This window comes from Hippopotamus amphibius, chromosome 5, assembly GCF_030028045.1.
Source record: "Hippopotamus amphibius kiboko isolate mHipAmp2 chromosome 5, mHipAmp2.hap2, whole genome shotgun sequence".
Lineage (NCBI taxonomy): Eukaryota > Metazoa > Chordata > Mammalia > Artiodactyla > Hippopotamidae > Hippopotamus > Hippopotamus amphibius.
The window spans coordinates 165,625,246-165,651,536 of NC_080190.1; the positions used below are offsets into that span (position 1 = coordinate 165,625,246).

The 26,291-nt window shown below is 47.4% G+C and overlaps 1 protein-coding gene across 1 annotated transcript in view; it reads right to left on the reverse strand.

Moving 5' to 3' along the window:
* Positions 1–25,304, reverse strand: part of KCNQ3 (potassium voltage-gated channel subfamily Q member 3) — a 294,456-nt gene extending 269,152 nt beyond the window's left edge. Inside the window, exon 1 of the mRNA XM_057735559.1 lies at positions 24,899–25,304. Within this exon, the coding sequence (XP_057591542.1) occupies positions 24,899–25,284 (386 nt within the window). The 5' untranslated portion in view covers positions 25,285–25,304. The remainder of the gene's footprint in view (positions 1–24,898) is intronic.
* Positions 25,305–26,291: the final 987 nt, after the last annotated feature.

Genomic DNA, 26,291 nt, shown 5'->3' on the forward strand with positions numbered 1-26,291 from the left:
TTCAAGGAGTCCTGGGTTCAGGTCCTGCTCCTGTCCCTGTTAAGACCCTAATAAGGTCACCCAGCCCCTTGAGATTCCTCTCGCCACCTCTGTGTTCTCCTCACTTACTTAATAACTACTTTCATAGCTAACTGCCAGACAATATTCTCAGTTGAATATTTACATATATCAAGTAATTTAATCCTCATAGCAAGCTTGTGAGACAAGCCTGGTTTGTGACCCCTTTCTTCAGGCCCAAAGAGAGGCACAGAGAGGTTTAGTAACTCACCCAAAGTGACACAGCTGGTAAGTTTCAGAGCTGGGATTTGAACCCAGGCAGTATGGCTCCAGAGCTCACCCTCCTGTTATCACATGGAGATGATACAGTGTTTCTCCTTTCAGTTTACCCAGGCCCCTTCCAGAGCTTTCTTGTGTGTCCCCTGTGTTCTCCCTCCTGCTCTCACCCAGCCACCACGACTCATTCCTACATTAAACTCTGTTTCCACACTCTGTACATGACCTCTGGGAGTTCTGAGCACGTCATCATGCTACAACCAGGGTCACGTGTCCTGTGCCTGGTGGAGAGCCCCCATGCCAAATATAATAGCACCATTAATATTATTGAAAACAGGCATAGATTCATAATAAAAAGACAGCCCTGTGTACAGGACAAGAGCAGAGACTCTGCAGACCAACAGCCCGAGTTTGAACTTGGGCAAGTTATGTTACTTTTCTGTGCCTCAGTTTTTTTATTTGTAAAAATAAATAAGAGAATAAAACCTGTTTCATGGGGCCATGCAAATTGAGAGTGAAAAGAAACAAGGCTCTAAAGAATGCTACAGCCACCGCGGTGAGTGTTAGATGAATGTGAGGTATTGTTAGAGCAATTACTGTTGGAGAAACACAGCTGACTGACAGGGCTTTAGGATGGCAGATAGCAAAGGGCATGGGATCTGAGGACATCAGACTGGGATTCAATCAGACGTGGCATCTTGGTCACATCGCTCTGCATCTCTAAGCCTGTTTCTTTTATGTTAATGTAGAAAATAACAATTCTTGCCCATTTCATCTGGTTGTAAGGATTCAATGAAACACTGCGAGTGACAGTAGTTTGGAGATGACAAAGTAACCTAAAAAAAACAGTGAGCTTTACTTTCAGAACAAATTAATTGGTGAGAAAGGCCCTTGGGCTTCTGAGTAACAACATGGCCTAAAACCTTCAGAATGTTTCAGGTAACATGCTCAGTGCTCAAGCATCCTCTCGTAATTCTCACAACTCCACGCCCATTTTACAGACTGGGAAACCAAGGCTCGGAAAGGTGAAAGGATGGACTGGTGTGATGGGAAGTGCTGGAGTGAAGACTTAGACCTCAGTCCCAAAGGCTCTTAATCGTGGTGTAACATGTCACATTCTTGTCACTGTCACCTCATGGAGAAGCAAAAAGGTGGCTTTTCAGAAAGGAAAAGTCAGGCCACAGCTGGGAGGATGAAAGGCAGCACAGAACAAAGGCACAGAGGAGGAAAGACCGTGAGAAATGGCAGGGGCAGCTCTGGCCTGGAGGCACCTTCCTCTCTGAACCCCACTGCCCATCACAAACAGCTACCTGCCCTACCTGTCTCCCCCATAACTCTCAGTCCACTGTGGGTGGAGACATATTACCTTCCAGGTCTACATGCCACACACCCAAGCACACTGCCCACCATAAAGATTTTTGAGTGAAAATGACTGAATGAGATGAATTAACTAGAGCACAGTGACCATGTCCAAAAGAAGTAAGGAAAAGGCTCCCCTAAGCAATAAGGCTGTGAAGACATCTCCCCCAGTCCTTCAATCAAATGAATTAATGACCAGGGCCAGGCATCTCACATACAGAATCCTATTTAATCCTTACAATAACCCCATTTCACAGATGAGAAAATAGAGACTCATAGGGGTGACCCAAGTGACCCAAAGTCATACAGTGAGTAAAAGCTTTATTTAATCCCAAGGCCGGGGACTTCCCTGGTGGTCCAGTGGGTAAGACTCTGTGCTCCCAATGCAGGGGGCCTGGGTTCAATCCCTGGTTGGGAAACCCGCATGCCGCAAATAAGAGCCCACATGCTCTGCAACTAAAGATCCCATGTGCCGCAACTAAGAACTGGTGCAACCTAAATAAATAAATAACAAATTAATAAATATTAAAACCAAATCCCAAGGCTATCTGTTTTAGAAGCCAGAACTTGGCTATTTTTCTCCATTCCCTCTGTTTGCCTATTAAAGATTCCATGACTTTCCAGGCAAGAAGTCCATCTACCATGCACCTGTGGCCCAAGTACTCTGCACAAAGCCAGGCGCATCACTGAACTATACTGAATCACCTGTCTGTTGAAATGCTGGGCTCTTTATAGGATGAGGGCCTGGCAGGGACAAGCATGTTACTCTTTTACTCTCAAAGCAAGAAGAGCCCAGGTGACCTTCTGGCACATGTTTATTCCTAAAGGTTCTGGAACAGCTTCCACAATCCCCATCACAGCACTGATGCACCAATCTTGAGCTCCTGTCAAGGCAACGCTTTAATGGTGGCCAATGAGATTAGTGCCCAATTAAATAACTAAATTAGAAAGTGCTCCATGAAACAGCTTGGCAACTGCATGGGGCACACATTACCTTGATCTGAGGGCACACCCTGCCTGGACATGGGCACAGCAAAGGGGCTGAAAAGACAGCGTCCAGCAGACCCAGGTGTCCTTTGTCACTAGTAAGCCTTGTGTCCTTAGGCACACCCTCTCCCCTCTCTGGGCCCAGGTTCTTCATCCTAAAGGCCTCTTCCAACTCCAAAGTTCTATAGCTGTGGGACACCATTAAAGCCACATGTCCACGTGCAGAAACTCCCAGGGAACGTGATATTACTGGCACTTAAGCAACCCATAGTTAACTCCAGGTAATTTCCAGAGGATTTACTGCAACTCTGAAAGCTATTTTGCGAGGAAGCCATGTATATTCAATACTGACAGTGCAAGAGGCAAGTGCTCTATCTCCAAGCCCATAAATCATCCAGGGTGGCAGGAGGACAAAAACCTCCAACGGTTTGTTACAAGTGGGCTGCCTACCAGACAGAATTTAGGATTTATAGAAAGCTATAAAAAACACATGGGAGATGAATTTAAAGCCAGAGAGCATGTGAATAGTATGTGTGGGATAATGTGTGTATATACATGGCCTCAAGGAATCAAAACAGAAAAGTCAAAGAGGAACACCCATGGATCTAATCACAAGGAATGTGACTTTTCATCCAGTCCCATTCAGCACACATTTCCTGAGCCCTTCCTAGGATCAGGCTCCCTGACGGAGGGAAATGAGAGTGAGTCAGATGGGACCTGGCCCTGAACAAGTTTCTGCACGTGGCTCTTATTCTCCAGTGTGGCACTGAGTCCATCCTGGAGTCTGAGGATGCCCCTCTACAAAAAACGAGAACAAAACACTACATCACAGGGTGGTCTGAAGGCTCTGTAAGGTAACATATGCAAGAAAAAGATCTTTAAAAATTAGTGAAAATGTGACTATAACTACCTCTATTACAGGGCAGAATGAGCGGGAAAGGATCATAATAAAGACACTTTTTTTAAAAAATGCTAAAGGTTTCTGGGAGAGAGATATGGAAAAGACATTGGCAGAAAATAGGAAGAGAAGAGAGGAGAGAGGAGGTAGGGGAGGAGGAAGGACTATCCGTGGGAGGACAGGAGCGAATGCAAGAGAGGAAGAGGAAAGAGAGGTAACAGACTAAAGGAACAGAGGGGTGCAGACAGAGGGAGAAAAGAGAAGAATAAAAGGGAACGTAAACCATAAGGGATCTGAGATAGAACAGGAAATCAACAAAAATGCCTAAAGTTGATTCATCAAAAGACAGCAGCACAAGCCCATGATTGAGAGACTTGGTGAGAACCACCAGGGCGCCTGGGAACAGGCAGAAAGAGAAGGCGTTGCCTCCAGAAGTGGGGTAGGGAAGGGACAGGACCCTTCAGGGCTGTGGCTTTCCAACTGAAATCTGCGAGTACCATCTGGGGTTTGAATTACATACATGCATTCCTCTGATCAAAATAAAAATAATTGAAAACCTTTTCAAGGGATGGGAAAGGAAGTACATGCCGGACACTGCCCCCAGCAACTTAAAAATACTATCTCATGCGTCATCCCAGGAACCCTGCAGGGCAATCAAATCCTCCTTTTATTTTCCATTTAACCGCACCTACTTCATGCCGTGGTTGTAAGGATTAAAAGAGGGAACACAGATAAAGCATCTGGAAAAGTGCCTGGTGAGCCGTAAATGACATCTGGTGAAATTTATCATCAAAGATTTTGACAAGCCCTCCTCCCTTTTCTTGGGAACGCCTCTGTTTCTTGTTTTGCTGCAGCGGTGGTCCCATACCCCCAGGACACAGGCTGGGAAGGGGGATCTAGCAGTGTGAACCCGAGTTCCTAACTTGAGAACTAAAGAAGCATGGGCAGTCCCTCTCCAGGGACAGAGAGATGTAAAGTTCAGATGCTGTAGGTGACCACGGGTCTCACCACGCAGGGAGAGTCTGCAGAGAGAGAAGTGCGGATGACAGCTCATGTCTGGGCAGTCCTCCTGCCCCTGGCTGCAGGAATTCTTGGCCCCAGGTAAAGCCCCCCCCCCCTCCCTTGGTCTTGCTCTTGACCTTCTTTGGGATCCATAAGCCAACAAGCTCCCCGGGACTCCTCAGGTGGTTCAAACGGTGCTGCCTTCCCTGGCCTCCAAAAGTGTGAAGACAATTCAGAAGACAACAACAGGTAGGTCTCTCCAGGGGCCTCTAAGACCAGGTGGCTGAGCCCCAGGGCTCCTGATGTGGAAGGAGAAAGATGCAAAAAAAATAAAAAGAGGAAGACTGTGCACTCAGGGGACTCTGCATTTGAGATGCTGCTATTTTATAGCTAAGGAGAAACTCAGCAAAGCAAACTCTGGTCACAGCTAGCGAACTATACTTTGCATTTCCATCTTTCCAACCCACAATCTGTGCCATTTGGATTTCATGGTCTAAAAATATCTCCCAAACTTCCAAGTATGTTGGCATGAGCTGGTGGACTCAAATTTTTAATCCATTTGCAAATGTTGTTACACAGCTCTTTTCCCCCCTCAAATTCTATTTCTTGCTGAATCACTTCCATCATTCAGTTTGACATTTATTATGAGCAGGAAGGAAATCATCTTGAACACAAATGTCAACCTTGGCCCTGAAGGATGCTGAAGGCTTCAGAAAGAGGGTGAGAGAAAGAAGGGCTCTGCCGGTCAAAGAGTGAACTGGTACAGTAGGGAGAGTGCAGGCTTGGGAGTTGGCCTCCGGCTGTGTGACACGGAGCAAAATACTGAACTTCTTTGAGAGCGTTTTTTTAAACTACAGAGTGGGGACAATGCAATTCAGTATAGCAGAGATGCTGCAGAAGTTCAATGGGTTAGAATGCCATGTGCACCTCCAAGGCCAAGGCTTAATAAACAGCCCCATTCTGAATTGTAGCTGCCACGTTGGAACAGCTAAGGACCACATGTATCCCTAAACCCCAACCCTCCACCCAGCAGCAAAGTCATCCTTACAAAACACAAATCTGATCATGCCACACCCCGCTGGGAAACCCAGTGGCCCTGGTCTACACATACACGTCCAATTTCCCACCCCCATCACATCTGCCTTTCCAACCACCTGTCTCTCAGCCTGCAAGCAGGTATTCCCACTCTGCCTCACATGGCTTAGCCTTCGATTTCAGGCCCTGAACAATGGCCACTTCCTTCCCCTCTCCCACTTCTCCAGATCCCCTACTCGTGTTAGCAAAATGACTGCAGATGCTCCAGATTTCACACCTACATACCACACCACCCACGGGAGAAGGCACCTTTTCTGGTATTCTCTCCCAAGTCCTCAGAGCCACCCTCTCCTCCCACTGGCTCTGACTGGGTGTGCACTTTCCTGTATCCACCATGGGGATCAGAAGAGGCGGGCTGACTAGGTGATTCCAAACAGGGCCCACCTCTTAACCAAACAACACAGTTAAAAATAGGGTGGGATAAAGTCCCCAAAGAGAAATCAGGGAATGGTGGGAGAAACGGAGGCTACACATAAGAGGCTAATGATTAACACCAATTCCCACTGGTTAAGCGGGGGGCAGGGCCAGATTCATGGAAGGTCAGAGCCAGTAAAGGCGTTACAGTTTTACGAAAAGGAAAATTGAAGTCCAACATGGGCCCAAGGCTCACCCAAGTTCACACCAGGGCCACTGCCAAGTGTTCAAACCCCCACCCCAATGCTCTGCCCACTGAATTATGACAGTGCTCCCCCGCCCCCCAGAAAAACATCTTCATTATTCAATCCATTTCACGCTCAGCAGTGCCAGCCACAGACTTCATAACAGAAAATGTGAGGAATGGTTTATGAGTATGAAATCTGAGGACCACTGGGCTCAGAGTGGGCTGACTTCACACCTTCTCCCCCAGGCAAAGACCCACAAGGCAGGTGCAGAGTAGGTGACAGGCTGGAAGCTGAAGCGAAAGAAGGAATGTGCTTGGTCTTTCCCCTCCAAGAGCCATCTCATATCCCAACTTTCCCTCCACTCCTAATCACCTTCCTCTTCTCTCTGCCCCTCCCTGGGCAACTGGAACAGGGAAGGGGGCAGAAGAAGAAAAGCAGAGTATAAAGGATGGAGATTCTTCCTGAGAGGGATGGAATTCAACCCTTTCACAAAGCTGGACCATAACAGGTCAATCCTTATTGATCTGTTTCTTGCCATCTTGGAGCACAGACAACTACCGACTTACAACCTGGACTAGGATCCACACACAACAGACTCTGTCTTAATTCTGCTAATTGGCTGGGATGGTTGCAAGGACATGTCAGTCAAGCTGACCTGGCCCAACTAGAGCACAGAACCTTCACTGCGGGCCAAGTTCCTGGCATGCTTGTGGAGTCCCCACGGACGTGAGCCACATTCAGCTTTCCAACAGCCACATTCCATGCCCGTGTTCAGATCTGGATTTTGTTTGTAACTCAGCTTGGATGCTGCAAGGCCAAGGGGATTAGTCAACAGTGTTTGTTAAACATGGACCTCGTGGCCAGCACCATGCCTGGCACTGCCAACTGAAAGAAAACATATCATGCTTGGCTCCTGCCTGCTACAGAGCCCCGATCTGGTTGGGATACTCAAGGCAAACCCCGCCAAGGCAGAGCTTAAGGCAGAATGAATGGGGGTGTGGGATCCTTTGCAGCTCAAGGAGAAAGGCCCAGGGAAAAACTGGGAAGGGAAACGTGGCCCGTCCTCAAGCCCATGCAGGTTCCCATCCCGCTCCACAGCCTACCAGCTGTGTGCCACTGGGCAGGTCCCCTGACCTCTCTGAGCCTCCACTTCCTAATGTCCGCATCAGGTCATACTGAAAATAAAATTATGAGATATGGCCAGAATAATATATAATTCACAGGAGCTTCCATTTAACAATCCTTCCTATGTGTCAGTCCTGTCCCAAGTTATAGACGTTAACTCATTTCAGTCTCTCAGCACTATAAGGAAGGAAACATGAGTATCCCCATTTTGCAGATGAAGACATGAGGACCCAGAGGGATAAAGGAATTGCCCAGTTACTCGGCTAGCAAGTGGTCATCTTAGTGCCCAATACTTGCACAGTCCTGCCTCCCTGCTCCTTGCCAAGGAGCAATGGATGGAATTGGCTTCAGGTGCCAGAGACACTCAGAGAAGCTGGGGCATGGTGCAAAGCATGAATGTGACTTTGCGCACCTATGTTCACAGCAGCATCACTCACAAGCCAGAAGGTGGAAGCAACCCCAGTGTCCACTGATGGATGAATGAGTAAACAGAATATGGAACATACAAACAACAGAATATTATTTGGCCTTAAAAAAGGAAGGAAATTTTGACACATGCTACAGCATGGATGAACCTTGATCCAGTTACAAAAGGACAAATAGTGTGTGATTCCACTTATATGAGGTACCAGAGTAGTCAAATTCATAGAGACAGAAAGTCAAATGGTACCTGCCAGTGGCTGGGGGAGGGAGGAATGGGGAGGTAGTGTTTAATGGTGCTACAGACTGAATTTGCCCCTGCCCCCCACAAATTCCTATGTTGAAATCCTAACCCCCAATGTGAGGAAGGGCCTCTGGGAGGTGATTAGGTCATGAGGGTGCAGCCCTCATGAATGGGATTTGTGCCCTTATAAAAGAGACCCCAGAGAGCTCCCTTGTCCCTTCAACCAGGTGTGGACACAGCAAGAAACCAGCTGGTATGAACCAGGAAGAAGGCCATCACCAGACACCAAGTCTGCCAGTGCCTTGATCTTGGTCTTCCCAGCCTCTACTACTGTGAGAAATAAATGTCTGTTGTTTAAACCATCCAGTGTGTGGTATTTCTGTTATAGCAGCCCTAATGGATTCAGACTAATGGGTGTAGAGTTTCTGTTTTGTAAGATAAAAAGCTCAGTAGATGGACGGTGGTGATGGTTACGCATTAAACCACTGAATTGTACCCTTACAGCTAAAATGGTAAATTTTATGTTTCATATTTTACTATAATTAAAACATAACATGGCAAAAAGGGCTGCCCTTTTCCCACTCACGGGGCCCACTATGATTCTATATACCTTTACTTGGATTCATTTGTTCAGTTGGCTTTTTTTCCCCTAATATTTATTTGTTATTTATTTACTTATTTATTTTGGCTGTGCCAGCACAGGATCTAGTTCCCTGATCAGGCATTGAACCCTGCTCCCCTGCATTAGGAATGTGGAGTCTTACTCACTGGACCACCAGGGAAGTCCCTTAGTTGGCGTTTCTGAGCACCTACGTGTTTACAGCAAGAATCCTACAGCCCATGACAGCGAATCATCATAACAGCAGACACACACCACTCTCGTTTTGTGCCCGGTGCTTTTCATGTTTTATCTTTATTGACTCATCTAATCCTCACAACCACATTCTGAGGTAGGTACTATTTATAGCCCCATTTTATAGATGAGAAAACTGAGATCCAGAGACGTGTAATCTGCCTGAGGTCACAGAGGTGGGGTTCAGACCCCTGCAGCCTGATTAAGACTCCCTGCTCCAACACACCTTCTGCGTCTGAAACACAAGCCACATATTCATCCACACGTGACCTCCGCAACCAGCCAAAGTGCCCAACCTCCTGGAACAGCAAGCTCTGTGACTGAAGAGGGTCTGTGTCCTGGTGACATCCCAGTAATGAGAGCGTTGCTCTGCCGTTTCCGATGTCAGCATTTCCCAGCGCTACTTTTTCCCAGATGGAAGCACCAAGGTCCCCAGCTTAATTTGTTCCATGCAATGATACTAATTAATGTTCCAAATGCTGGGACATGGGGACTAAGGGGTGTGTGTGTGTGTGTGTGTGTGTGTATGTGTGTGTGTGTGTGTTTGTGTGTGATATATGTGGTTTATGTAATTTTCATTTTCCCCAAATTTTGAAATGATGTATGTGGGTATTTTACCTAAGCCAAACTGTTTCAGCCAATTTAGGCTTCTTTAAGTCATAAAAACACTGTACTAATCCCACAAGTGGAATAAATCCTCCAGCCTCCTATGTCTGTGTTTTTGCTTCAACTCATCACTGATAGTGTAAAAACTGGGAATTTGAGACCAAAGTATCAGCAGGAGAGTCATGGCCTTTGGAGGCTAGCAGTGCTCAACCAAGGGTGCTACCACCTCTATCAGAACGTTTAGAAAAGTCTGGGAGTGGTTGGGTTATTCTAACTCTGGGAGCTCTAACAGCATCTTGTGGGCAGGGTCCAGAAAAAGCTGAAAATTCTGCAAAATTGTGACTTTCCTGCCCAAAGAAGAAACAGTGTCATCCATAATGCTAACAGCTTCTCCATCGGGAAACTCCAAAAAGTATCCAACTACATAATTTTTCAGGGAAGAAGAAAAGGCACAGAGACATGGGAGTTTCTTCACCTAAGTTGCACAGCAATTTCACAGTTTAAAAAATCTGACCCTTCTTAGTACATTTCCCACTTATCCCCTCACCACCCAGCTATTTAACCCCCCACAGAAAAGCACACAGGTACAGCCACTAGGAAATGCTCACACCTTACTCAGCAGCAGCAGCATTTTTCATTTCCAGGGCTTTGCCTAAGTTGTTACTTCCTTTTCCAGCCCTAGCCCTAACCCTGACACCACTTCATCCTTCTATGCCTGGATCAAGGCTGCCTCCCCCAGGAAGCCTGCCAGAGTCCTGTCTCAGAACCATCCCACAGCAATCTGTCTGTATTTTGACTTCCAGCCTGCAATGCCCATCAACCTTTCTACAAGGGCCATTTGTTCTCAATACCATCAATAAGATGGACACAACTATTGTGCAGCCATTACACCGTCCTATGGTGACAGCAGTCTGGCAGGGCAGGTCCTATTATCCCATTTTTACTGATGAAGAACTTGAAGCTCAGGAAGGTTAAGCAATTTGCTGGAGGTCACACAGGTGCCAAAGAGGATTTGCTCCCGTACTGCAGAGCCCACGATGGGACTATGAGGTCACCCTGCCTTCCTGTGTGGTCATGTGCATGTCTGCCTCCTGTCTGGACCATAAGGTCTTTGAAGGTGGGAACCACATCAATCCACCCACGCTTACCTTACGGCACATCCTCCATAAACGATGTCAAAGAGCCCAGGACAAGAGTCCCCCTCCCTATCCCATCTCCTGGTCCAGGGCCCCCTCATTCATTTAGGCCACCTCTGACCTGACATGACCTCCCTTCAGGTACACGGTGAGTCAGGAGCAGGGCCACAGAGTGAGAAGTCTCCTAAGATTTCCTGCCTCCCACCCCACCGCCAACAACCAACTATAGTAACCACAGTAGCTTCGATCAGACAAAATAAATAACGTCCACTCCTTTTCTCTGGCTCCGCAGGCTGCTTGGGATATTGCAATGGGCAAACCTCATCAGGATGTCCAGGGCTTCCAGAATCTCCTTTCACACCCTCAACCACTCCGGGTGGGAAACGCAGTGAGTGCACAACCTAGAAGCCCTCTCTGCAGAGGGCCAGGCTGACAGCCAGTCAAGCAGGACCCGGGGGCTGACGTGACGGGGAGAAAAGACGATGATGATGATGTCAGCCATCAGTCCAGCCTCTGATACGGGCTCCTGGTGACCACAACATGGCAGACGGGTTGCGTGTCTACCCAGAAACCATTCCTCCATCTTTCTCCTCCTAACGGAACCTCATTGTGTCTGGCTGGCAATGTGCCAGACCCCAGGAAGTGGATCAGGATGGGTCTACGTCAATCACAGTAGTCCCCTTGGCTTTCGCTCCATTGGTTCAAGGTAGAGGGATCAAGTGACCCAGTGCTGGTCAATGACACATAAGGGAAAATGTACTATCCCCTTGAATGGTGCCCCAGGAAGTGGTCAGAAGAGACCTGGCTTCATTGGCCCACCCAGACGATGGCATGGAACATCTGATGTGATCTGAACACCATTTGATGGGGAAATCATAATTTCATGGGCATCACTTCATACAATGAGGGCAGATAAAGGAGTAATAGAGAAAGCTAGACTAAACTTGAAACTAGATGACCTGGGTCCAAACCTCAGCTCTTAATTGTGAGACAGGGGGGACATGATCTCATCTGCCTAAGGCTGAGTTTCCACGTCTATGTAAGAGGTTGGAGGACTTCCGTAAATGCAGTGTCTCAGTTCAGAGTGCAGCAATTAATTTTTTAGAAATAGACTTTACCTGTTATGACAGTTTTCAACTGACAGAAAATTGAGAGGATAGTACAGTGAGCTCCCATATAATCTGCACTCAGTTTCACCTATTATAACATCTTAGACTAGTATGATACAATTGTTATAATTAACGAACTGATACCGATACATTATTATTGTTAACTAAAGTCCATGCTGTATTTAGACTTCCTTACTTTACACCTACTGTCCTTTTTCTGTTTTAGGATCCCGTCCAGGACACCTTATCTCATTCAGTTGTCACATTTCTGGAAGCTCCTCTCGGCTGTGAAAGTTTCTCAATCTTTCCTTGTTTTAGATGACCTTGACAGTCTGGAGGCGGACTGGTCAGGTGTTTCGTAGCTGGGCAAATGTTTTTTCTTAGCATCTCTGCTTCCTCAGCAAACCTGAGTCAGGCAGCAGAACTCTTTTCTGTATACACCTCTTTTTCCCTTCCCATGTAAATTTCTTCCTTTCACCATGATAATAGTCAGAACTCACACTCCCACAGAACCTCATCATGCTCAGAGCCTGACTTTAAGGTCAAACGTACGATATTAACTTCAACATTACTTTCATTGGCTGACGTCATTTTTTAACCTCAGCAGGATTCTGAAAGAATGGAGAAGGAACAGCCATGTATCAGATGCTGACCATGAACCAAAACCAGGCTTTGGATTATATTACAGTCATTTCATTGAATCGTCATAACAACCATGTGAGTAAGCAAGTTTCATGTTACAGGTGAGGAAACAGGTTTAGGCTGGTTAAGAGGTTCACGCAACGTTACTCCGCTAAAACGCAGCATGGCCAGGATTCAAAGCCAGGTCTTCTCTGTATCCACGTCTGCTTCTACTCCTTCACCTGCACACCTCTTAGGACTGGCACTGTGTACATTTACCCAAGACTGAGTATCTGGTGGGCCAGGTGCTGCATCAGGCCCTGGGCTGCAAGGAATGAACACTTGCACATATGAAAAGTACAGCTAGAACACAAGGCTTCAGCCTCTTTAAATGGTTCAACTCAAAGTCCACCCAATGCTAGGTTCTATAATCCCACTGTCTCCTCCATCAATGTCTACACCTTTCCTTTAGCGTACGAATAAATTGGACCTTTGATTTCTAAATATGTGACACAGTCACGGTCAGGGTTGTACATTAGAAAATGAAGAAAGAAACAGTCTGTAACCCTATATGTATGATGAAACCTACTTCTTATCGATGGAAATTTGCCTTGACTCATTTAAATGATGTTGACAATTTTACTTGAGCCTCATGTAGACTGAGTATATGAACACATTAAAGCATCACACCACTATGCAGTTATTTATTCATCTACTTGACCATGGACAGAAAGGGCAGTAACTAACATATTCATCCCTGTATCCCCTATTCCTAGTCCTGGCATCTTCTAGACCTGAAATCAATGTCGGCTGAATGATGAGTCAGAATACCTTGAGTCTGATGAGAAGATAGGTATTTGGAGGCAAAGATGTTAAACATAAAGGATGAAGATTTTCCTATAAGATTTCTTCCCAACCAATTAAGGTGTTCAAATCATGACACCTAATTCCTAGAGGAGTTCAAAAAAAGAAATCTCAACATTCTCCTTAACATTCTGGAATCCTGAAGGTGGATGTTAATTACTTTCCCAGAAAACCAGAACTGAGGCAAAGAGCAGAAGTCACAATACCACACTTCACAACCAAGATCCTGCCATTTTCTCAACAAAAGATGCATGTGTAAGAGCAACTGGAATACCTATTTTAAATCTTATTTTGAAAATGCTAATATTTCTCACGTTATAAATTAGTAAGGGTCTTCGTTCTTTGAAAGCATCACAACAGCCACTCAGAATTATAGTGTCAGCAGGACTAAAGTTCACCATGCTTATTTAAAATAACTCTCCTGTTTCATTCAGTGAGAATTACTAATATGTGAGCACATCAGAATTTCAACGGCTCCTTCCCCCAAAGGATAATGCAGACCATAGCCTGGTTTCATGGTGTTTTTGAGAACTCTACAGTCCTGCACACAGTAGGAGCTCAAAAAGTTTAGCTATCGTGAGATACCAGACACTGAATCAACATATTTACAAATACTTTAAATTTACATTTTTTTCCCTGAATGACTTTCCAAAATGAAAAATTAGTGAGGGGGAAAAAAACTACAGAATAACCATGACCCTTAGGCTACAAGACCTCCTTTACTTAAGAACCACTGGGAATAAAAACCACAGAAACATTTGTGAATCTTAAGTTCCAATAAGTTTCTTCACTTAAGAACTAGACAATGTACAGCAATCACTGTCAATGCCCCTCCCACCCCTCCTCAGTACCTACTCCCAGCACCTGCCAAAGGTAGCCTTCTACAAACAAATACCTTTGGCAAACACCCCCACTTCTGTCTAACGGATTTCTCTGAGAGGCAATAACCCTGAGATCAGCCCTGAGCCAAGGATGGATGGAGTCTGAGGATGACTCTGCATTGTTCTACACTGCGTTCCAGGGGTCCCCCGGGGGACCAGCTGTAATTAACCCCCACGGCAACCTGCTTGATGATAAATGCATCCTTACAGTCTGCTTTCTCTTTCCTGTCTAATGTCCCCACTTGCTCCTATTTTACTTATTTATCCAATTTTTCTTAGAGTCACCTCCTAAATCATGCATTCTCAATAGAGATGGTATTGCCTCCAAGGGGGCAAAATTGGTTCTTGGAGGGTGGGGTTGGGGAAAAAAAAACTTACTCTTTTTATATATCAACCCCAGACATACATACATACAGTACATAAAGACATACACAGTATATGTGTGGTATTAAAACATCATGGCGGGGGGGCAATCAGGGAAAAAAATGTCTAAAAAGAACTCCTCAAAGGGGAGATAATGAAAACAAGACTGCACAACCTTGCGTTAAATAAATCACTTGCACTGAGCGCCTTGCCTCAGGGAGCTTCTGGAGGGACACAAAGTAAGATGCAATGTAAGTCTCCGCTGAGTACATCCAGGAATTCATTCATTTAATCCTTTCAATAAGGTATAGGGCAAGGAATATTAGGGCCATTTATCAGATGAAACACTGGGTCTCTTAGAAGCACAATAACTTGTTGAAGACTAAGAATAAACTAGCCCAGGACTCAAGGTGAGGGCTTTGGTCTCCTGGGGGCTGGGCTTTCAGCCACACCGTAGAAAAACCATCAAGAGCGCTTAGCCCAACGTCTATAAATGTCAGTGATTGTTATTAAGGAAAATAAATCAGGCTTCCATAAATGGACCAGATGATGGTGCTGCCCCACAGGTGACAGTATAACAACCCGAATGGATAAAAACATTAGTTATCATTAATATGATGGTTTTTGAATGCCACAGTTTCAATGGCATTCAATGGCAAGGGAGATCAGAGGGTACTTTACATGGCCCTTGGTAGAGGGCTGGATTTGAGGGGTGGGGTGGAGAAAAGGGGATCGAGGCACTAGGAATTTCAACAGGAAGAGAAACCCTCCTCGGCAAGAGGCCAGCTGGGGCCTGTGGATGGATACCTGATTCATCTGCACTTGGCTTTACTCTTTCTTCTATTTGATTCAGATCCCAAGACAGTGCAACCCAGAGAAAGGAAGCTATAGGTAGGACTACTCCATTGGTACACAGCTATCGGAGGACCATGGGGGAAAGCCGATGTGGCTGAATGGATGCCAGCCTGGGAAGAAGAAGATCTGAGTTCAAGTCCTTCCTCTGGCATCAGAGTGACCTCAGGCAAGTTTCTCACTGCCCTAGGCCTCAGTTTCCTCTTCTCTACAGTTCTAATGGGTCTCTGATTTCTGTAATCTGCCAAGTGCCTCTCTCCAGGTTCGTAAATTCCATGAACTGCTGTTTAGCTTGATTAGACTTGCTGGTTCCGAAAGTTTCATTTTCTGGACCAGCCTCACTAGGTGGAGAAGCACCCGACACTGATACAAGTAGGGTGAGATAAAGCCGAAGCTGGGGTTTTAGGAACGGGCAGCAGTAGGGAGACACACAGTGTGACGGTGCCGAGTGATTTTCCATTAGTACAGATGGCCTGGACCGGATGAACGTATTCCCTTGGCTCAGTATTTTCAAGTCATGTTGGATAATATTTCACCCCATCCCCCACAAAAGAGATCCATAAGGGTAGAGATGGACTTGAACGGCTATGGCAGGTTTACAAAGAAGCTAATGGCAAAGAAACTCCATGGACAGGCTCCTCAGATACCACACTGGCTAAGGAAAAAGAGATCTGGCGAATTTGTAAGGAGAGCCCTGCTGTAACAGCCATTGTTACTAATACTTCTAAAGCTAGTGTCCTGGTAAGGCTGCCCAAGAGGGTATGTGATAAACTATGAAATGATGTAAAAATGTTGGTCATTATTGATACCTTGGTTTTATATGCCCCAACTCAGCTGCTGTACTCTTACAGGGTCCAGATGATTTTATGTCTCTTGAAGGAGGGCAGGATGGAGAAGAAACAGCAATCCTGAGGAAACCCTGAGGTCTTCAGAATGGACAGAAGCCCCTCTCAGGAGGAAGCCAAGCAGAGCCTATGTACAGGACACCCCGTGAGCCAACTGCATGAGTATTTACTCTTATTTTTCATAAACTACATGCAAGAAGCAATCTTGTTCCCGAGTTATAACCCAATTTGTTCTCTTAAGAAAACATTTCAAACAAACTCCTCTATCCCTTCTGTGGCAGAATGGAAAGTCCCATTCAACAAGGGGACAATTGGGATGGGATCTGATTTGCATCCTGTAACAGCTCCCAAACTAGAGGTGACCTGAAACCTTGGTACTGACTGCAGTCTTATCATCTTTGACTGTGGTCTTGTCATCCTGGACTGTAGTCTCGTCATCCTGGACTGTAGTCTCGTCATCTTGGACTGTAGTCTCATCATCTTGGACTGTAGTCTTGTCATCTTGAAACCTCTTTCTCTTCATTCTCCTAAAAGGCAATCAACCTAGGGAAGCCAACATCCCTGTAGCAGGAGTACTAAGTCAAACCATTCATGGGTTCCCAAGTAAAATACATGGCGATGTTTGGGTGACGCAACAGACAGAAATGTGGCAAATCTGTCCTTGGGCAAATGCTCAAACTCAAAACCCAACTGTGGGATCTGTCTGCTCCTCCTACAGTTTAGGAAGATGCTACCTCAGAATGCCATGCTCTCTGTACTTTCCTCACACACTGTCTCATGGGATCTTCATCAATCCTATAAGGTAAGTAGCTGCAGACTGTGAGATAAGGGAGGTGTTCGAATCATACAGTTAATGCAGCTGTTCAAACAACTTACCCAATGCATTTCTGACAAACTCACAGCCATCTCCGGCCACCCCACACCAGAACCACATGTTGCAGTGTCTAAAATGGGTTTATATTCAATCCACCTTTGAAGACCTTTCCCATGTGCCTGTTGGCCATTTGTATATCTTCTTGGGAAAATATCTATTCAGATCCTTTGCCTATTTTTTAATCAGATTATTTGCTTTCTTGTTACTGAGTTGTATGAACTCTTTACATATTTGGGATAGTAACCCCTTATCAAATACATGGTTGCAAGTATTTCTCCCCTATCATAGTTGCCTTTTAATTTGACTGATGGCTTCTTTTGCGGTACAGAAGTCTGATGTAGTCCCACTTGTTGATCCTCAAGCACTGCACTTGGTTGTCATGTGCCGTTAGCCTCCTTTAACTGAAACAGTTATCCTCATCTTTGTTTTCAAGACAGGGACCCTTTGGAAGACACCATGCCAGATACCTTGCAGGATGTCCCACCATCTGACTTTGACTTTGTCTATTATTTCTTCATGATTAGATTCAGGGCATTTTAGGCGCGATTGCAGGTATGCTGTAAACTTCCACTGAATTACTCAGGAGGAGTGTAGGGTCAGTTCGCCTCATTATACAGAAGTTGGATGGCTTTGGTTCAGGTGGAGTCTGCCAGATTTCTCCTAAGGTGTCTCTTGCCAATGTGATTCACATGTATATCAAAGTCTGAGAAGCCTTGTTACTCAAAGGGTAGTCTGCAGACCAGCAGCACTGGTCTCCCCTGGGAACTTTCCAGAAATGCACCTCTGAAGCATGTCACCCCGGAAGAGAGAGTTTCAGCCCCTCTCTGTTACTCTGTTATTGTCTTCCATAGAGAAGAACAGTGACATGGTGAAGAGAGCACCACCTAGTGGGCGGAGGACTCCTGCACGATGATCCCAGCTCCACCACCAAAGCAGCTTCACGAACCTGGGCAAATCACCTAAATTCTGGGCATCTGTCATTCGTTTATGAAAGAGAGACACTGGGCACCCTCCCCTCTAGCACGAAGGGCCACTTGATGTTAGTCCTTGAACGTGAATCCGGGGCACCAGCGGTCATTGTCCTTCCCAGCATATAGGCTCACTGCTGCCCAGAGATCTGATGCTGGGCAGGTCAGATCTTTACTTGACTTCTTCATTCTGCTTGAACGGTTTGCAAATGTCATAAAAAAGAAAGCCAGGAAGCAGTCAAGCATGTCATAAAATGAAAAGAAAAATCAAATGAGATTATTGGAAAGGGAAGGGGGCATGGATTTTTATGAGGGGGTACAAAAAGAAGGCAGATTAAGTATAGTTGAGAGGGGAAGCAAAAAAGAAATAATATTGACTGAAATCTACAATGCGCTGGTGGAGGTCATGGAGAGGATGTGACCACTGGGTGACCCGTAAGCTGGTTCCTCATCCCTCCAGTGCTGGGAAGGTACTCTGCCCACTGTCCCCACGGTGGGAGCCATTTTCAAGGATGCAGTGTTGAGTGAGCATGTGTTGTTGAGACCGCCCGGACAGTGTACGTTACTGAACCCTGTGAAGGCCTCTGTATAAACCTTTAAGATGCTGGTGGGTGGGTGTGGATATCTACCTGTCTTGCTGCCCAAGACAAGCCTCGTATGTAAGTTCTCCGCTTCTTAAACCCACCACCTACTCATCCAGAGCGGCCTGCCTCTTTCTCCGGTCTCTCCTTGCCCTTCATGTACCTGACCAATTTCAGATTTCACCTGGGGAACTCCTGAGGTTGCAAATCTACATGTTGCAATGTTTAGGTGTTTAATATCATCACCTTGATTAAATTTCACAACAACCCCAGGGAGTAGGCAGTACTATCTCCATATCAGAAATATAGAAACTGAAATCCAGGAAAGTTGAGCAAATTGCTCCAGGTCACAAAGCAATGAAATAGCAAAGTTGGACTGAAACCAGGTCTGACTTCAAAGACCATGCTCTTACCACTGAAAAAGCATGACTCAATACAGATCACCTCACACCTGTTAGAATGGCTATTATAAAACAAAAATGCAAACAAAAAACAAAAAAACAAGAGACAACAAGTGTTGGTGAGGACATGGAGAAATTGCAAGCCCTGCATCTTGTTGGTGAAAATGCAAAATGATGCAGCTAGAAAACAGTATGGAAGTTCCTCAAAAATTAAAAACAGAACTACCATGTGATCCAGCAATCCCACTTCTGAGTATTTACTCAAAATATTGTAACCAGGATCTCAAAGAGATATTAGCACGTTCATGTTCACTGAAATACTATTCACATTAGCCAAGATATGGAAACAACCTAAATGCCCATCAACAGATGAATGGATTAAGAAAATGGAATACTATTCAGTCTGCAGTATGTGACAACATAGATGAACCTTGAGGACATTATGCTAAATGAAATAAGCCAATCACAGAAAGACAAACATTGCATGAGTCTACTTATTTGAGGCATCTAAAATAGTCAAATTCATAGAATCAGAGAATAAAATGGTGGTTACCAGGGGCTGGAGGAGGGGGGAAACAGGGAGTTACTAACCAACAGGAATAAAGTTTCAGCTAAGCAGGAGGAGAGAGCTGCTGTGCAACTCGTACCTACAGTCAACAATAAACGTATACTTAAATATTATATACTTAAATATTTGTTAAGAGGGTAGATATCATATTAAGTGTTCTTACCACAATAAAATAAAAATTATTTTAAAAAGAATGAGAGGGGCTTCTTAGGTGGCGCAGTGGTTGAGAATCTGCCTGCCAATGCAGGGGACATGTGTTCGATCCCTGTTCCAGGAAGATCCCACATGCCGCGGAGCAACTAAGGCCGTGCACCACAACTATTGAGCCCATGTGCTGCAACTACTGAAGCCCACGCACCTGGAGCCTGTGCTCTGCAACAAAAGAAGCCACAGTAATGAGGAGCCCATGCACCACAACGAAGAGTAGCCCCCACTCACGACAACTAAAAGAAAGCCCGCGCACAGCAAAAAAAAAAAAAAAAAAAAAAAAAAAAAAGACCCAACACAGCCAATAAAATTAATTAATTAATTAATTTAAAAAAAAGAATGATAACTTTTCAAAATCCTTGGTTCTCAATAATGAGAAGGAAACTGACAAAATTGAGGGAAAAAATGCAAAGAGGAAATTAGTGGGGTAAGAAGAAAGTGAGGATGAACTGAGATGGATAAGAAGACAAATATCTAGTGGGAAATGAAAAAGAATAAGATACATGGGGGTAGAAAAGGAGGAGAATGGGATGAATAGAGTCAGAGAAACAGAACAGTTGAGAGAACTGAATCCAACATTAGCTGGAAAAGAAAAATAATGTTCCTTCAGTAATGAATTATAAGTTATAGCACTGGCTGAGATCCTGTTGAAGGGATTCCTTATGCCTGGGCCAGGAAGTTGACCAGATGGCCAAACTCTGAGATTTCTGCTAATACTAACGTTATTATTAGATGATATTGAATATTATTAAGATATTATTAGAGGGAGGGGATATATGTATACATATAGCTGATTCACTTTGTTGTACAAGAGAAACTAACACAACATTGTAAAGCAACTATACCCTAATTAAAAAAAATATATTATTGGAATATATGTTCTACCGGGGGCAGAGACCAGACTGTTTTGTTTTGCTTGATTTTGTTTACTGTTATAATCCCAATGTCTAGAAGAGTGCCAGGCACTGGGAAGGCACTTCTATTGACGGTATAACATTAATAACACAAATTACTATCCATTATTGAGCACTTCTTCTATGTAAGGTGCTCTTAGCTCCACAAGAGTCTATATTGATAACATCTTTTAAGATGAAGAAACTGAAACTCAGCAACTTGCCCAAGACTGTACTAGCTGTAAGAGGCAAAGCAAGTTTGGGAAATGAAATTTCTCTTACTTCAAGGCTTACTAAGACTCTGCCTTACTAAGGGGTCTCAGAGAGAGACCAGTGTCTCTCCTCCACCTTGAGGACTGTAGATCCTTTAGTCAATATGCCAGGTCCACTGGCCAGGCCCTTTACCTTCCAGAGCAGCTGCTGGGTCCTTGAGCCCCACCTCTCCGCCTTGCCTGCCAGATGTCCACCTGAGAATGCAATCAGTGTGCATCTCTTGTGATCATTTCCCCTTGGTCTGTCAACAGGTGAGTTATTGATCATACACTGGTCTCGGAGAGGTGGTCAGGGCAGCAGGATGCTTGTATGGTGCCAGTCCAGCAATAATGCCAAGATGAAGCCAGCATCTTTCCACTAACAGCCTAGGAATGGCACGTCCCTAGACAGCCTCAGAACAGCTATTATGGCAGGTATGTATGACTTTTCAGGAGACCCTATTCCAGAATCAACTAGTAAATATTTCATGCCTAATGTTGGGCTAATTTCATTCATACACACTATTTTCTTTAAGCCTAAAAACCACCCTATGACAGGGCAGTGTTATCATCCTCCACTTACAGGTCTTCCCCAATTTGGCTCATGCAAAGTCACAGAGACTGAAGGCAGAGTCCAGATGTGAACTGCAAGTCCAGCCCATTTTCTACAGCATCAGAATCCTTTTCAGCCATGAGGCTGAAGACACAGAGAAGTGATGAACCTTACTGGGGTTAGAGCGGGGTCTCCCACCTTCTCCCTTCCCATTGTCCATTGCAGGACTTCTGAGAGCTATTCTCATCATTAACATCCCATAATGCTGACTGATTCTTGTTGTGAGAATAGTAAAACCAGGCAGAACAAAGTCTGGGTGAACCTGAGAGTATTCTTGCACTCATCTGTTCAGCAAATGCTTACTGGCCAACTACCATGAGCCCAGAAGCCTGCTGGGGACTGAGGTTGCTAAGGAACAACACAGCCCCTCCTCGAAGTAGCTCTCAGTTCAGCTGGGGGAGATAAGCAAACAGATCAGTCCAATGCAAAACCCTACGGCAGAGGATGCTGCAGGGGAGGGGCATCTCTAGCTCAGCTGGAGGGTCAGGGGAAAAACTTCCCAGAGAAGGTGACACGAAAACTCAGCCAAGGTGAGAGCCAGTAGCTATAAGAGAGCAAGGGATGGGCATTTAAGGCAAAGGGAGCAGGGGTGGCGAGTGGGGGTGGGGTCTTTGATTTTTACATTTGGTCTATTCCGCCTTTAGGATAGAAGGAATCGCAGCTCATGGGTCTGGTTCACTGGAAAAAAAAAAGTTGGATACACAAGCCTGTGAGCCCACGGTCAGCCCAAATTCCTGGCCCGCCTTATGCCATTAAGCACAGCCCAGAATAGAATAATGGCTGCTTTGAAGCACAAATTTCAGTGCTTGCAAAATCCTGAATCATCAATGAAGGTTCGGTTTTGTTCACTTGACTGGACTTCCTCCTCAGCTGGAGGAAGGATGTACAATGCCTCCTCTCACGAGGTATGCTTCAATATCAGGAGCTGAAGCCCAGCCCAATGGGTTTTCCTGTCTAACGCCCAATTAATCAACATCCCAATACCACCGCCCCAGGCCATGTCCCATTTCCCATGGGTTCTGAGCAGCCCCTGCTCTGATTCTAAACTCCATTTCAGCCATTTGCCAACTGGAAGCTAGGAAGGGGAGGCAGAGGCAGGACTAAGACTCCTCTGTTACCATTGGGGTGAGGGGCACCCAGGGATGCCTGGTGAAATACCCAGAGTCCCACAATTGTTGGCAGAGGGTCAGACCTGGAATTTGGGCTCAGAAACAAGAGATGACCCACTGTATTCATGTGTGAGCTCCAGCTCTGTGATCCTGGACCAGTGGTCCTATCTGTTTTAGTTTTTCTACCTTTACCTATCAAATGTAGATAACAATTTCCACATCAAGAATCATGGTGAGAAGGAAATGAAATAAATAATTTGCATGTGTGAAAGTGCCTAACTAGGTATTCAATTCTTCCTTCTTCCACAGTTTTCCTGGATCCTCTATGGGAAACTGAGGCTACATTCAGGTGTTCGCATTCCCAAACCTGCTTCCAGGTGATGGAATAATTCTAGAGAAGGATAACACTGAGGCTTTAGTTAATCCTTCCCCAGACTGGGAAAGACAGGGCTGGAGTGTTGGCTGCGAAAGGTGGGATCTGAAGAAAGAGGGAGCCCACAAACTCCAGTGGGACCCCAGGTTCGGAAGTCAGCCAATACGTACTGAACTCAGACAATACGTACTGAACACCATTTACGTGCAAAAGGATGTGTGAGGCTGTGTACCTGTGTGTTTGTGTGCAGTCAAATCATTTATGTGCCTTTTTTTTTATTATCACATGTTTCAGTGTTCTCGTCAGTCCAATTTAACTAAATACAGCTCTAGAGACAGAGATGAATATCTTTTAATCCCTTTTTACCACCTGAAGAAAAGGAAACGGAAGAACAGTTGCTAACCCTTCTCTCAAGCCGCTAGCACACGCAAATACACACAGACATGGATGCCAAAGGCTGGACCCTCCCCCCACAATAAAACCCCATGTTCCTGGCTGGATGCCCTCCTCCCTCCTGTTGGTTCCTCAGTTTCTGGGAGGCACCCTTTCCAGGCTTCAGTAAGCTTTCTGATGAAACCTGTTGCCAAGCCTGAGGTCCCGTGCAGACGCCCCCACCTGGTGGCCAGATCTGGAAAAGCCTTTCCAACCAAGGAAGATTGGCAGGCAGTGTTTAACTCCAAGGCTCCCCGGACTCCCTCCCACCACATCGGTCATGGGTCAAGTGGAGAAGAAGAGAGAGGAATACCCACTGCTAAAGGCACAAGAGGGGTCAAGGTCCTGGCCAATTCCTCGCCAAAACCCTGGTAACAGTACAGCCTCCTGAGAAGCTGCCATCAGGATGACTAAGCCACAGACAGGAAGCAAGGGGTCCCTGGAAGTGCCCTGCCAGTCCCGAGGTGTGTGCTGACAGCTGTGATTTCCCCTGCTGGGAGAGGAGCCACCACTACCAACCTCTCCCTCTCCCCAAATACAGCAGGATTTTCTATGCAGAGTGTCAGGAGCAGAAGTTCCATCTTCCTTCCCTCCACGCATTTACATCCTGACTAGAAAGAGATGCTTTCCAGGGGAAGGGTGGCTAGGGGTAAACCTTCAGCCCAGGCCCCTTCACACTCCCATTGCCCTTGTCCAGCCAAAGCAAGAAAAAGGGAAGCAGTTGAGGTTGCGGGGATATTAAGACCAAATTATGGAGACGTTTCAGCCAAAATTATCCCTGGTGCTCACCTACTGGCACTGTTAAGCCCCCACGCCTCAGCCTAGGCTTAGAGACTGAGAATCATAATCAACCTCCCCCATCCTTCTCTCTCATTAACCTCCCTAAAAAGAACCCCTAAACGTGACTTTTGGCCAGTCCAAGCCCCCAGCTGGAGCAAACCACGTTCCTTTCCACACCAGAATGGCACAAGCAAGCCATCGATACCCGTGCTCTCACACACACGCACACACACACCCCACTGTGGGCAGTGTACCACTCCCATCCCCAACTCCAGGATGTATCATCTATACTCAGCAGCGATCCCAAGTAGAAGGGACCCACCCCGAGCAGAAACACAGAGCGCATGGGAGGACCCGCTTTATCCCACTCAACCTCCTCGTTAATTAGAAAAACCACAGAATTCTTTTAAGCTTGGATACCAACATCCGGAGAAGGTGACATAAATGCGCACCCGCGCGCACACAGACATGCCAACCCCATCTCCAAATCAGCTGGGGAGCCACGCTTGGATCTTTCAAGCCCTGGCGTCCAACATCCAGAGAGTGGTTCACAGACACACAGACACACAGCGGAGGGCAGACTGGTCTCCCATACGGCGAACAGGCGCGCCTGGACTTGGAAGCCCCTGAGCTGTCCTCAGCTCCAGCCCCACCGCGACCCCCACCCCCGCCACGCCGCCTCCGAGGGGCGCCCCGAGCGGCCCTGTACTCACACGAGCGCGTGGTAGAGCAGCGCCCAGCCCCGCGGTCTCTCGAGGGCGTCGTAGATCAAAGTTTGGATGCGTCGGTACTTGGCGTTGTTCCTCTTGACAGGGCGGCTCAGGGGGGTCTTGGCCAGGAGCCCGATGCCCTGCGGGGTCCTCCGCAGCCCCTCGTCGCGGCCGCCGCCCTCCAGCAGCAGGGTCCCGTCTTTGTCAGCTCCGGCCCCGAGCGCCAAGGTGACTTGCTCCACGTCGCCAGGCGCCAGCCCCACTTTCCGCTCCTCGTCGCCGGCCGCCGCCGCGTCCCCTCCGGCCGGGTTAGCGGCCCCGCCGCCTCCGCCGCCCCCGTCGCCGCCGCCGCCAGCCGCCCCCGCCGCCCTGCGCGCCTTGAGCCCCATCTGCCTCGCCCCCGCCGGCCGCTTCGCCTTCTCCGCTGCTGCTCCGGGAAGAAGGGGAGCTCGGGGTGCGTGGAAGAGGCGGCGGCGGAGGCTGCTGCAAGCCCGGGAACTCCAATGCCATGATCCGCGCGCCCCTCCCCACCCCCCCCCAAAAGCAGGCTAAGGCGGGGCCCCGGGGGGCAGGGGGAAGGGGTCACATCCCGCGCGGGTCCGCCGCGGGACCCCGAGGGGCGCGGGCCGGGGGCTGCGGGGGGCGGGCGAGGGCGCGCGAGGCTGGCGCGGAGGCGCTAGGGCGTGCGGCGGCGGGAGCCCGGCACCGGCGCTCCGGGGCGGCGGCGGCGGCGGCGGCACCCGGGCCGGCGAGCCCGAGACAGCATCGCAGTTTATTTACAAGCTGGGTGCCTGCCGCCCTCCCGCCCGCCACACGCGCCGCCGCCGCCGCCTCCTCCCTCCTCCGCGCTCCCACCCGCGCCCCTCCCCGCCCGCTCCAGCCTCAGCCTCGCTCCAGCGGCAGCGGCGAGCGAGCGAGCGAGCGCGCCGCGGGCCGAGCGCACGCCGCCTCCCTCCCGCCCTCGTCGGGGTGGGGCCCCATTGTCCCGCCCCTCCCCGCGGCCCCCACCCCTGCGCGCCCCGCGGCCCCGGGATCGCCCGTGCGCGCTGCTGCGGCCGCCGCGCCGGCCTCCCCGCGCTCGCGTGGGCGATGGCGCTTTTCCCGGGCGGGGAGTGGGGGCAAAAGGGGGGAAGGGGGGAGGGGGGCGGAAGGGGGGTCTCTTTTTCCGTATTCGCCTGGCCCCTGTATCTTTATGTTTTCTCGTCACCTTCCAACCCAGCTTCCTGGCTTCGGAAGTAAAATCCAAGTTGCTGGGTTGGCCAAGGCGGAGCGCACCGTGAACCCACCCGCTCGGTGGTGGCAGTGCTCGCGGTTCCCTGTTCCCTTTGGCCCATGGTTCTTGGTGGGTAGTTCCGCCCTCACCTCCCTGCCCCTTGAGTGGCACCTCCACCAGCTA